At 52.1% G+C, this 11765-nt stretch overlaps 2 protein-coding genes across 4 annotated transcripts in view; one reads left to right on the top strand and one right to left on the bottom strand.

Moving 5' to 3' along the window:
• Positions 1 to 2488: 2488 nt before the first annotated feature.
• Positions 2489 to 9319, bottom strand: Irf5 (interferon regulatory factor 5). 3 transcript variants are annotated; one of them, XM_023702889.1, is made up of 9 exons: positions 8564 to 9319; positions 8283 to 8488; positions 5278 to 5467; positions 4957 to 5024; positions 4687 to 4720; positions 4304 to 4555; positions 3680 to 4072; positions 3478 to 3596; positions 2489 to 3274 (listed from the first exon to the last, which is right to left on the bottom strand). In XM_023702889.1, the coding sequence occupies exons 2-9, from the start codon at positions 8475 to 8477 to the stop codon at positions 3029 to 3031; spliced, it is 1497 nt and encodes a 498-aa protein (XP_023558657.1). In that variant the 5' UTR covers positions 8478 to 8488; positions 8564 to 9319; the 3' UTR covers positions 2489 to 3028. The 3 variants fall into 3 exon arrangements, with proteins under 3 accessions (XP_023558657.1, XP_004642791.1, XP_023558658.1); XM_004642734.3 differs by lacking the exon at positions 8564 to 9319 and having other exon boundaries at positions 8283 to 8544; XM_023702890.1 differs by lacking the exons at positions 4304 to 4555; positions 8564 to 9319 and having other exon boundaries at positions 8283 to 8545.
• A 1067-nt stretch (positions 9320 to 10386) lies between these two features.
• Kcp (kielin/chordin-like protein) overlaps positions 10387 to 11765 on the top strand; it is a 56044-nt gene continuing 54665 nt past the window's right edge. The window contains exons 1-4 of the mRNA XM_023702871.1: positions 10387 to 10572; positions 10741 to 10855; positions 10937 to 11058; positions 11122 to 11757. Coding sequence (XP_023558639.1) covers positions 10387 to 10572; positions 10741 to 10855; positions 10937 to 11058; positions 11122 to 11757 — 1059 coding nt within the window. The remainder of the gene's footprint in view (positions 10573 to 10740; positions 10856 to 10936; positions 11059 to 11121; positions 11758 to 11765) is intronic.

Here is an 11765-nt window from a genome sequence, read left to right as displayed (position 1 = left end):
CTTCTTAGCAATATTTCCATAATTTAAAGTTTTACATTTTTATTCATTTAGCATCCTAACCATCAAACCCATGGCTTTAAAACAAAGTATGTGATTAACCAATGAGCTTCACTTCCAGCCCTGTTTTGTTTTTTAAATCTATACAGGGCACTTGATATGAAAAGATGCCAAGTCTGTCTGGCTCACAATGAGAAAGGCACTAAAATACTGTTTTTCACCTGCCAAGCTGACAGAAGTCCAAATAGTTCACAGTATATTGTGTAGGTGAGGCTGTAGGGAAACAGGACATTCATCCATATTTATGTATTTTTTACCACCACCTAGCAAAATGACATGGTTTTTTTGGCCCAAGATCCAATTTTCAGGGATATATCCCTGAATAATAAAGATAATTGACAAAAATTTAAAAAACCACAAAATATGCATAAGCCTATTCTTTTTTTTTATTTTATACTTTATGTGTGTGTGGCCAGCTCAGCCCACCAGGGGGCGGGGCTGGCTGGCATGTGGTGCTGGGGGATTGAACCTTGGTCCCTGCGTTTTGCTTATCTTAGCTTGTTCTAAGTAGGTGCTTTAGACCACTGAGCCATCTCACCAGCCCGCATAAGCCTATTTTTAAAATATTTTATTTGGTACAGGATCTTGCTACTCGATTGGAACTCAGTGATTTTCCTGTCTCAATCGCCTCAGGGCTGAGATTACAGGTGTGTACCACCACACCTGGTTTTGGTGGTCGGCTTGGTGCAGGGCTAGCATGGCATGTAGTTGCTGGGATCAAACCCAGCTCCTTGCGCTTGCCAGGCAGGCCCTTAGACTGCCGAGCTATCTCCCCAGCCCTGCATAAGCCTATTTATTCACTGCATTGTAACTAGTCACTAATAATGGAAATTCAAATAGATACTTAAAATAGAAATCTGCATCCAAGTAAGCCTGTAGGATCTAGAGGCCAGATCCAAGCAGCAAATACAAGAAACGATGTGTTAACAGAGTTGCGATGTAGGGCTGTGGAGATGGCTCAGTAGAGTAAGTGCTTGCCTGACAAGTGCAAGGGCCTGAGTTCAATCCCTGGTACCACAAAAAAAAAAAAAAAAAAAAAAAAAAAAAAAAAAAAAAAAAAAAGAGCTGCAATGTAAAACTCAAATTGTCTTAACATTTTAAAGTCTGGATTTCTGGTAAAAATGAATTTCTTCAGGTACTGATGATGTAGGTCAGTGCCACAACCCCAGTACTCAGGAGGCTGAGGCAGAAGGATCAGCGTGAGTTCAAGGCTAGCCTGGGCTACACAGTGAGACCCTGCCTCAAAAAACCAAACAAAACACATGCTCAAATTCAGTTCCTACTTCCTCACACATATTTTTTGTTTTGTTTTTTGAGACAGGGTCTTGCTGGCCTCAAACTGATGACGTAGCCCAGGTTAGCCTCAAACTCTCAGCGATCTTACTGCCTCTACCTCCCTCACATGAAGTGTGGTAACAAATAGTTTTTTGTTTTTGTTTGTGTGTGTGTGTGTGTGTGTGTGTGTGTGTGTGTGTGTGGTACTGGAGTTTGAACTCAAGACTCTGCATTTGCCAGGCAAGTGCTTATTCTACTGAGATATCTCCCTGCCGCCCCCCTTTTTTTTCCCAAATTTTTTTTTCTTTTTTTTTAGTATTGTCTTACCTTGAAGATAGTACCTGCCTGGCATGTGTGAAACCCTTGGTTTGATCTCCAGCACCACATAAAATTTTTTTAAAGTCCTTATCTTTTAGCGATGTATGCTTAATATTTAAAATAAAATGTTATTTCTAGGATTTGTTTCAAAATAACACCAAGGAAGGTGTAGGTGTTTAGGTGAAAAAGATGATCAATGAACAGCTTACATGGGATTTGGTATGATTTTTTTCCATTTTTGCAAAAGTTTAAAATTCTACATAATAAAGAGTTGGTGTGGTGCCACACACCTGTAATCCCAGCACTCGGGAGGCCAAGGCAGGATGGCTGAGATGAGCTCAAATGCAGCCTGGGCTATATGGTGAGTTCCAGGCCAGCCTGAACTAGAGAGCAGCATCCTATTCTCATAAAAACCAACAAATAAATATGATAAAACTGCAATGAAAGATTCAAGCTATAAAAGTACACCTGTGAGCCAGATTCAAATGGTGCGGTACCAATTTGCATGTCGTATCTTATTCTACCATAATAAGCATATAAAAATGGGGTTAACATTGTATTGATCCCAGACAACCAGCAATCTGGTCAGGTTTTCAGACTGCACACATAGAATCCCACAGCCTTGCCTCAGCCACCTTCCTCCTGGAAGCACAGCAGCCAGGCGGGTGTCAGTGAAGCCCAGCTGACTCTGGCTGGAAGGCTTGGGGGGCTGGGGGGGGTGCCAGTGGCCTGAGCCAGAGGACTGGCACTGAGGACAGGAATCCAAAAGAGGCTGGAAGAACAGTGCAGAAAGCACAGCACTGGGGAGAGTCAAGAATAAGCCACGTCAGTTTTTTAACTTTTTAATCCAAAAATACAGAAAATTCTACTCTTTAACCCCACATTCTTAAACTCTGGGTAAGGCAGCAGGTAGTTGCTGTAATGATGTCTAAAGGCTTATATTCATCTCAGGAGCTGGAAAAGTGAGGCTCAAACTAGGGAACTTCCAAATCAGGCCCCTGCCCTGCTGACCCGGCCCACAACACTTCTTCAGCTCTTTTTGCCAGAGCAAATGGAGCAACCACAAGAGTGGGCCACCCTGGGGCAGTCTGCCCTGTCCATGTAGGCTCTGCAGTTGGGGACATTCTTTCCTTGCTCAAAAGACTGCTGGCCGGTTTTCACCAGAGCGAGGAGGGCCAGAAAGGGCGCAGGAGAAGCAGGCCCAGGAAGTTGGCCCCGAAACAAAGCTCTGCAGGGAGAACTGGCACACCAGTCTTTTTTTTATCCTTGGCCTAAATCCATTTCAAGGGGACCCAAAGGTTGGACTCTGCAGCCAGCCAGTCCTGCTGGGGCTACTATACTGCCTCATCAGTCTACACAGCCACCACCTGCAGTCTGGCTATTGCATGCCAACAGGGTGCATGGGCCAGGACCCCTGGTCAGCACCCAAGCCTGCCATGGGAGGGGCATGGGCCACAGACTGCAGCTGCTGCTGGGCTTGCCAGATGTGATGGAGCTCCTTAAACTGCTCCACCATGTGATCTTTGAGATCTGGGTTCGAGATCTGCAGCCGGATGCTGTCAACTGACCAAGAAAGCTCCCCTGAGAACATCTCCAGAAGCAACCGGGCTGCGACAGGCACCACCTGGGGGTAAAGACAGGATGAGGGAGAGCAAAGGCAGGGCTGCCAGACCCATCTGTGCACAAGGGCTTTCACCAGGGGCATGTGGCAGATGCCTCTCCTCCAGCCCTGGGCTTTGACTGTCTCTGGCAGCCAAGTCTGTACTCCCCAGCGAGTCCCAGCCATGTCCCAAAGTATTCCCATCAAGGTGGGGTGCAGGTACACACCTGGACAGTAATAAGCTTCTTCTCTCGTGGCTTTTGGTCAGGCCACTCCTCCCCGAAACAGAAGAAGATCTCAATGGGAGGTGGGGTGTTGGTGCGGCCCTTCTGGAATAGGATGAGGTCTGCATCAAGATCAAACACCCTGGTCAGAGGCTGGAACCATGCCCTGGGTGAGAGGCGGCCAGGAAGGACCTGTGGGCCTCACCATTAAGAAACTGCTCCAGGCTGAAGAGCTTGGTCTTGACTTCCCGCTGAATGGGGTTCGGGGTTGAGCCATGAGTGATGGCACAGGGCCCACTCCAGAACACCTTGCACTGGCACAGGCGGATGGCGTACAGATCCTGGCCCTGCAGCTGGAGGATGAGCCCACGGTCCAGGACATCCAGCAGCTGGTTTGTATAGAAGCGCTGCTTGTCGCTGGGTATGTCCTCAGGGCTAGGGAAGCGAACTTGCTCCAGGCTCACGGGGCCAAAGAGTTCCACCTGCTCCTGAGTGGCCTCTAGCTGGCTATAGAAGATCCGGCAGCCTTGTGGGTTGCTGATGGTGAGGGCGTGGGGTGGCCGCCCCCGGTACTGGAACTTGATCTCCAGGTCGGTCACTGTAGGGCAGAGGGGGCCACCCACCCATGAGCCCTGCGTCTCCCATTCTGCAGCCAGGGAGTAAGCCTAGCCTCCTCGGCACTCCTACTTCCCCATGGCACTTGGGCAGGGAGGACATGCACCTGCTTTTGTTCCCTTCTCTGCCAGCCTCTGCTTTTCTTGAAGACCCTGCCCCAACAGCCTGTACTGCTTACCCTGCCCAGCCCACCCAGCCCATGGTAGGGCCTTACAAGGCAGCATGTGCGGGCTGATCAGTAGGTTGGGCAACAGCTGTTCACTTGCAGGGGGCAGGGCGTCAGCCAGGGGCACAGGGCTGGGCAAGGCTTCAGCAAGACGCCCGAAGCCAGCAGGGTTGCCAGATGCAGTAACCAGGAGGTTGGGGTCTAAGGCAGGAGGCCCCACAGGCGGTGGAAGAACAGGGGGCCACTTGACATCTTCTTTAGGTAAATAGGGTGCCACAGAGGGACCAGGCTGCACTGCTTCTACAGAGGGTAGAATAGACAAAGTTGTTAATACCACCTCCAGGACTAGCTGACCTGCCTCCCTTCAGCCCCGTTTTACCCGTGGCTTCTCCATATGCAAGACCTCCAGGCATGCCGCCTCCCAGCCCTACCTGTCAGGCTCAGGCCTGGTAACATCCTCTGGAGCTGAAGGGAAGATACAGGCAAGGGAGGAGGGAGGAAGGCAGAGAGACAAAGGAAAAACAGATTAGTAAACTGACCAGACACAAGGATGTGCTTCAGTGACACAGCCTTGGTCAGAACCCAGGAGACATACCCGAGGAAGGGACTGCTCCATCCCGAAGCAGGGCCGCCTCACTGGCCACTCTAAACCCCAACCTCACCATGTAAACCCCAACCTCCCCACTACCCTCCCCACACACCTCCTCTTCCTCTTCCTCCTCTTCCTCCTCTCCTGTGGCCAGAGTATAATCTTCTGGAGGCTGGGACTCTGCAGTCAAGGGAGAGAAGAAGACAGGGGAGTCAGTGGCAGAGCAGGTGTCAAGCCAGCCTGGGACACAGCGAGGTGAAGGGCACTGCCAGCAGCCAAGAGACCAGAATAAGGGCAGTGGCAAGGAAAAAGAATCAGGCCTCTGACACCATTCTAAGCCATTTCTGGGAGTCCTGGACCACTCCATGGTGGGGTCGGGGGACCTCCTGGCTGCACAGCCTCCCAGGGGCCCACACAAGACCAGGCAGGATACCTGTGGGAGCAGGGCCATTGGAGCAGACCTCGTAGATCTTGTAGGGCTGAGGTGGCATGTCCCGGGGTCCGTCATAAATGAGGCGGAAGTCTCGGCTCTTGTTGAGGGCGCAGCGTAGGTTGGCCTTCCACTTGGCAGGATCAGCCTCGTCCACCCCCTCAGTGTACTTCCCTGTCTCCTTGGCCCAGGCCTGGGTAGGAAGAAAGGACAGCTGACTACAGAAAACCTTGGTCCTCACCAAGGATCAAGCCAGCCTCGTGTCCCACAGAAAAGAACTTCAGTCACTGGCTGAGCTCCGCCTAGATGAGGGACACGTATAACAGGAATCTAGGGCCTAGATTCCTTCTCCAGCTCCTGGGGTGCCAACAAGCTCAACAAAATCTATGGGCTTTGAGGGGCATCCATATTTACTGCTCCAGGAAAGGCAAATGCGTCCAGTCTCTAGGGTGGTATGTAGTGTGATGTAGCTAGAGATCTGCAGACCTAAAGTCATGTGCTTTGGGCTGGTGAGATAGCTCAGCAGTCTAAAGCGCCTGCCTAGGCAAGCACAGAGGACCGCGGTTTGATCCCCAGCTCCACATGCTGCCACAGCCCTGCCCTCAGGGTGGGCTGAGCTGGCCAAAAACAAAAAAAAAGGGAAACCAAAGTCCTGTGCTTGCTAAGCACCAGCTCTGTTGCTGAGCCACTCCTCTGCCCAGGATTAGGATTTTGGAGTTTCAGTGTTAAAAAACCACATCACCCTGGACACTTCTTTGTCCTAAATGATTTCTTTGGGGCTAGTTCCTAGATTTAAAAATTGCAGACACCCTTATCGGGGATATATGTTTCCATGCTTTACCTAGCAATCTGATTTCTATGGGATCATACATGCAGAATCCAAAAGCATGTATGCAGGCTTAGGAGATAGCTCAGTGGAATAAGTGCTACCCTGGCAAGTGCAAGGGCCTGAGTTCAATCCCCAGTTCCACAAAAAAAAAAAAAAAAAAAAAAGCATGCATGCAAAACTGCACATACAAGGTTATTTACTCCAGTGCCATCTGTAAAAGCAAGAGTGTAATATCCAACGTCTGTCATGAGGCCTGGTTAAATTTTGATCAACTCTCAGGATGGAATGGGGGGGATATGTACTGTCAGGTGCTCTTCAAGAACTATGAAGCGCGAAGAGTATGTCTGCCTCTACCATTTCTTGAAAAGTAGAGCCAGGCATGGTGGCACATGCCTGTAATGCCAGCTCTCTGGAGGCTAAGACAGGAGGATCGCCTTGAGTTTGAGACCAATCTGGGCTATATGGTGAGTTCAAAGCCAGCCTGAACTACATAGCAAGAATTTATCTCAAAAAAAGGAGGGGGGGGGGCCTGGTGAGATGGCTCAGTGGTCTAAAGCACCTACTTAGAACAAGCTAAACTAAGCAAAACACAGGGACCGCGGTTCAATCCCCCAGCACCACATGCCAGCCAGCCCCGCCCCCTGGTGGGCTGAGCTGGCCACACACACACACACACACACACACACACACACACACACACAAAATTTTTTAAAAAGGGGGAGGGGATCAATAGGAAGGTATCCATTTATAGATGCAAAGAAATCTCTCAAGAGAGATGGTTGTTGGGCATGATGGCACAGGCCTGTCATGTTAGTACTTGGGAGGCTGAGACAGGAGGACTACTGCAAGTCTGAGCACAGTATGGGCTACATAGTGAGTTCAGGGGCATCCTGAACTATACAGCAAGAACCTGTCTCAAAAAAAAAAAAAAAAAAGAACCTGTTAACACTGTTGCTGCCTCTGGGGAGGAGACTGGATGGCTGAGGAGAGGAGACTATGCTACGAACTATTTCACATCTTTCTATTTTAAATTATGTGACTATGTTATTTACACAAAAATAAGAAAAGGATTTGAAAAAAACTTTAGCAAGGAACAAATCCCACAAAGAAATCACCTAAAATGAATAAAAGACAGAAGCTGAGAGTCAACGTGGCACTCTAGGCTTTAACACTAACGCTGTAATAGCAGCCTGTACTGTCCCAAGCTAGGACTGGGTGACTGAATTGTGTTCACTCCTGAGATAACAGCCCAGTCACTACGTGACGTGGACCTATATTAGAAAGGAAAACTGATCCTGATGTTGAGTGAAAATATGCAGGTTAATACAATATATGGGGCGGGCAAGACAGCTCAGCAGACTAAGAGCCTGCTTAGGCAAGTGCAAGGACCACAGTTCAATCCCTGGTACAGGTTCTATACCCTATACCTCATGCCACTCCGGTCCCACGCCCAGGTGCACTGAGCCGGTGACCATGTCTGGGTATGGTGGCATATACCTGTAATTCCAGCACTGGGGAGGCTGAAAACAGGCGGATCACTACAAGTCCGAGCTACATAGTGAGACCCTGTACCAAATACATAAAATATATATATGATTGTTATTTTGTATTTTATATGCACATGTAGAAAAGTGAAAGTATTAGCAGCTATATTTTCTGTTACAAAACTATGGAAGTAGATATCTCCTAGGTTTAAGATTACAGATGAACTAGGAGCTTCATTTATTGTATGTGTACTGAACATGTACTCCTGTGTAATGCAGGTGGTACAAAAACAAGGACTAGGTAGGGGGAGTTACTGCAGGGTCTCTAGAGACATTCTGTTACCACCTTGATCTGAGGTACAGGCAAGTTCATCATTATTTTATTTTTGATTTTCTGAAACAGAGCCTTGCTATGTAATTCAGGCTATGAAGCCCAGGATGGCCTCAAACTCACAGCGATCTTCCTGCCTCAGCCTCCTTAGTGCTGGGATTATAAGTATGCACTAACATGACTAGCTAGTGGTACAGCTTAATAAAAAAGACTTGTGGCTAGACCTGCGTCCCCACAGGCTAGGCCTGGCATCACCTGAGCAAGGTAGCTGTGAAGCAGACCAGCCTTGAGAAGAGCTTGGGTGTGTCCCTTTCCTGGGGAGCAGAGGCCTCAGAGGTACAGGCAGCACCCATCCAGGGCTTACCTTGAAGATGGTGTTGTCCCCATCCTGGCTGGGACCATGCCTTGTGGCATGCCGCCAGGGGATGTAGAAGAATTTCCTTTCGCCGTTGACCCACTGAAGCCCAGGGTACTGGCAGCTGTTCACTTGGGCCACCAGCCAGGGCTTCAACCGCACACGGCGTGGCTGAAGGGGAGCCCCAGGAGGTGGCTGGTTCATGGCAAAGGGCTCTGCAGGGAAAGCCAGGGCACAAGCTCAGCAAATTAGCAGCTAAATACTCCATGAGGGCCAGGGAGATAGCTGACCTGGGGACAGTGGACCCACCCAAGTGTTCAAGGCCAGTTCTCTTTCCAACTCTTAGCTTCCAAGGCACAGAATCTGTGCTTTGTGTTGGGTGCTGGGCAGGAAAGGGGAAGGAAAGAGATCTCAGCACTGGTGGATGTTTGGACAGTCCCACCCTAGGCCCTGTACCAGACTGGGGCATCCTTTGGCCAGATAATAAAAGCACCAGCTGCTCCCATGCCACAGAACTGCCTTCAGCTGCCTCCCTTGCAAGTCAGGCCACATCTCACTCTAGAGGGGCAGACCCAACAGCAGCTATGGTGACAAAAGCCTGGCCTGCTTGCTCCAAGTGTGGACAGCTACAGGTGAACAGCTCTTAGGATTAGCCTGACCCACCCCAACCTGCTCAGCTTTGCCCTCTCCCTGTTCTCAGCCTCCTTCCTCTGAGAATCCCAACTAATCCTCTAGACAAGAACCCAACCACTGGTTTCTAGGAAACAATAGCAGGCCAAGGGAACAGTGGAAGGGTGTCTGAATTCAGTGGGAAGACTTTTCTTCTTCCTTGGCTTCCCTCAGGGATGAAGCCCCTGCTCCTTAGATAAATCCCATCAACCCACTCAACCTGCCTCCAGCAAGGACAGCTGCCACCAAGCTGAGGCCTTGCCCTGCCTGAAGCCATCAATTTCCTAGTTTCTTGTCTGCCCTTTCTCCTCCTACTGGACTCATTCTTTCAGTACTTAGCTGGTTTTTTGTTTGGGTTTGGGCTTCAGTTGTTTTTCATTTTTTGTTTTGGGGGCTGGTGTTTTAGGACAGGGTCAGGGTCTCTCTGTGTAGTGTACACTGGTCCTAAACTCACTATGTAGACCATCCTGGCCTCAACTCAAGGAGATCCTCTTGCCACAGCCTGTGAGGACGATTATAGGTATGAACCAGCTTCTTTCAGTACTAGGGAGCCCCTGATATTTGTGGGCCTCTGACAACACAGCTGCAGAAAGTGCAGCTCCCCATGGTGAGTAACCCCAGGCCAAAAATCTCTGCCTCACTCAAGTCAGGGCAGCAGATCATGACACACTGACACTGCAGCTCCTTTGGGCTCCCCCTCTGCTCACCCACTCTCCAGCACCAGAACCTAAAACTTTAGTCTGGAGCCCCTCCACTCCCTGGCAGTTTCTTTCTTTCTCTTGCCCATGCCCTTGGCCTTTACTGCATGGGCCCAGGAAGGGGGAGCAATCATATTACCAGGTTCTCAGAAATTTATCTGTTGCTCAGTGATTAAGGAATGACGGGTAGAGCTGGTCCTAGTAGCACAGAGCCTCAGTTTCCCCCTGAAGTTCTCCACAAGGACCTTTTGGGGTTGTGGCTGCTACATGCTACCTCCAGGCCGCCATAATGTCCCTCTGCAGGCTTCAGAGAAGTGTCCAGCTCAGCCCATGAAGAGTAAAGCCAGCCCCTACCAGAGAGGGTGGGAAGACTCCAGCCCTGCCTCCCCCTCAACCCCCAGAAGGCTGTGGCTTAGTTCCTCTTTCTACACCAACCTCCACCCAGCCCCAGGGGAAATGAAAGTGGACAACTCAGAAATCTGACTCACTGTGCGCCGAGGGAGGGAGGCTGGGAGGGAGGGAATGGAGGAGATTTCTTAAGTGGGTCCCTAAAGCCATCCATTCCATCTGTAGCCAGGTCCTTCCCCTAGGCGGGACCAGGGGTTTCCGACCATCCCTGTGCCTGTGAGATCTGAATTCCCGATGTCTGGACGCGCCTGCCTCTCTCTAGATTCATGGACCTCCCCTCACCCCCACCCCAGCTTTATGACTCTGTGAGCCCTTGAAGCAGGGAACCATTACCTGCTATGGAAACATCAGTAGGGGCGTGGGCTGCTGAGGATCGCAAGAAGCCCCCACAAGTGGATCAGGCAGTGAAGCATGGGGGGGGCGGCCCTGGAGCCCTGCTGGGGTGGCAAGTTCCCCACAGTCATCCCAGGGACCTGCTGAAGTCCCAGGAGAAGACCCAGAGCATCCAGGGTCCCATGGGCGAGGTTGGAGCCGAACGTGCAGTGATCTAAGAAGCACTAGGCAGAGGTGGGGGCCCCTGCTGCTTCCCGAGTTTTGAGTCTGCGGTTTTCCCTGCAAACCCCACACCCAGTGTGGCAGGACAGCGAGGGGTACCCTGCAGCAGGCATGACCCTAAATCCCGCCCCCTCCAGGTGACCGACGGCGACTGCACGCTCCGGGCCCTGCCTATCTCGCCGCGCAGACAGGCTGAGCCTCTGGAGCAGCAGGTGCGGCAGGAAGAAGCCTCTCGGCTTCCTTCCAGGCGAGGTTGGGGAAGGCCAGGGTGGCAGGGAAAACCCCAAAACAAGGCCTTTAGGTCAAAAGGGGTGATTTCCTACCGCTTCAAAGCGTCTAGCGGGGAGCCCCTCACCCCCAGCGCCGTGGCCGTGGACCGGAGCGCCAAGGGGCGTCCCCACTGCGGACCCGTGTCCCCCCTCGGCTTCCAGCGCCCCCAGTCCGTGTCCTTTCGGGTGCGTTTCATTCGTCCCCGCTCTGGAACCTAGGCCAAGCCCGAACCCCCGGCTGCCTCGCAGGCTAAGACCCGCCCAGGCCCGACGGCCTTACCCCAGCGCAGAGACCCAGCCAGACCCGGACCGCTCCTCCGGCTGGGGGCGCTACGCCCGGTGCCAGCGCAAGGCCGGGAAAGCCCTCTGCGTCGGCCGGGGGTCCTGGCCACCCGCACCCCATCGCGACGAGTCGGCTTTACGTCTCCACTTCGAGACTTTTCATTGTTTCCCACTGTGGTCTGGGCGGACGGCGAGGTAGCGATCGCGCCCCGATTCTTCCTTGGCCAGGAGTCAAAGCACGGCGCCTGCGCCCGGGACCGCCTCCCCCCCGGCACTCGCGCCCCTCACATTCCCGACCCTAACGTTAAATCCTGGGAAGGCAACCGCTTGAAGCCGCAACCTCTCGCCCAGAGGGTCGGGATGCGGGGAGCGCGCCGACGGGGAGGGGAGTCGGGGCCCCGCTCTGCGTTCACCCCGACTTTGATCGCCCCAACCTCGACCGTTCGGCGCCGCTCGCCCTGCTTGGCTACGGCAGGCGGAGGGCGAGAAGCCGCGGAGTCCGCCCTTGCCGCGGTGCCCACGCCGCCGCGCCGGGCTCCGGGCTCCTACGGCGCGGGCGCCCCACACCGACCGGGCCGTGGAAGGCGCTCTGGGGGCGCTGAGGCCGGGCG

This window comes from Octodon degus, unplaced genomic scaffold, assembly GCF_000260255.1.
Source record: "Octodon degus isolate 3935 unplaced genomic scaffold, OctDeg1.0 scaffold00160, whole genome shotgun sequence".
Taxonomy (NCBI): Eukaryota; Metazoa; Chordata; class Mammalia; order Rodentia; family Octodontidae; genus Octodon; species Octodon degus.
The sequence above is the reverse complement of the archived record's forward strand: the minus strand, read 5'-3'. Positions and strand labels throughout refer to the sequence as shown.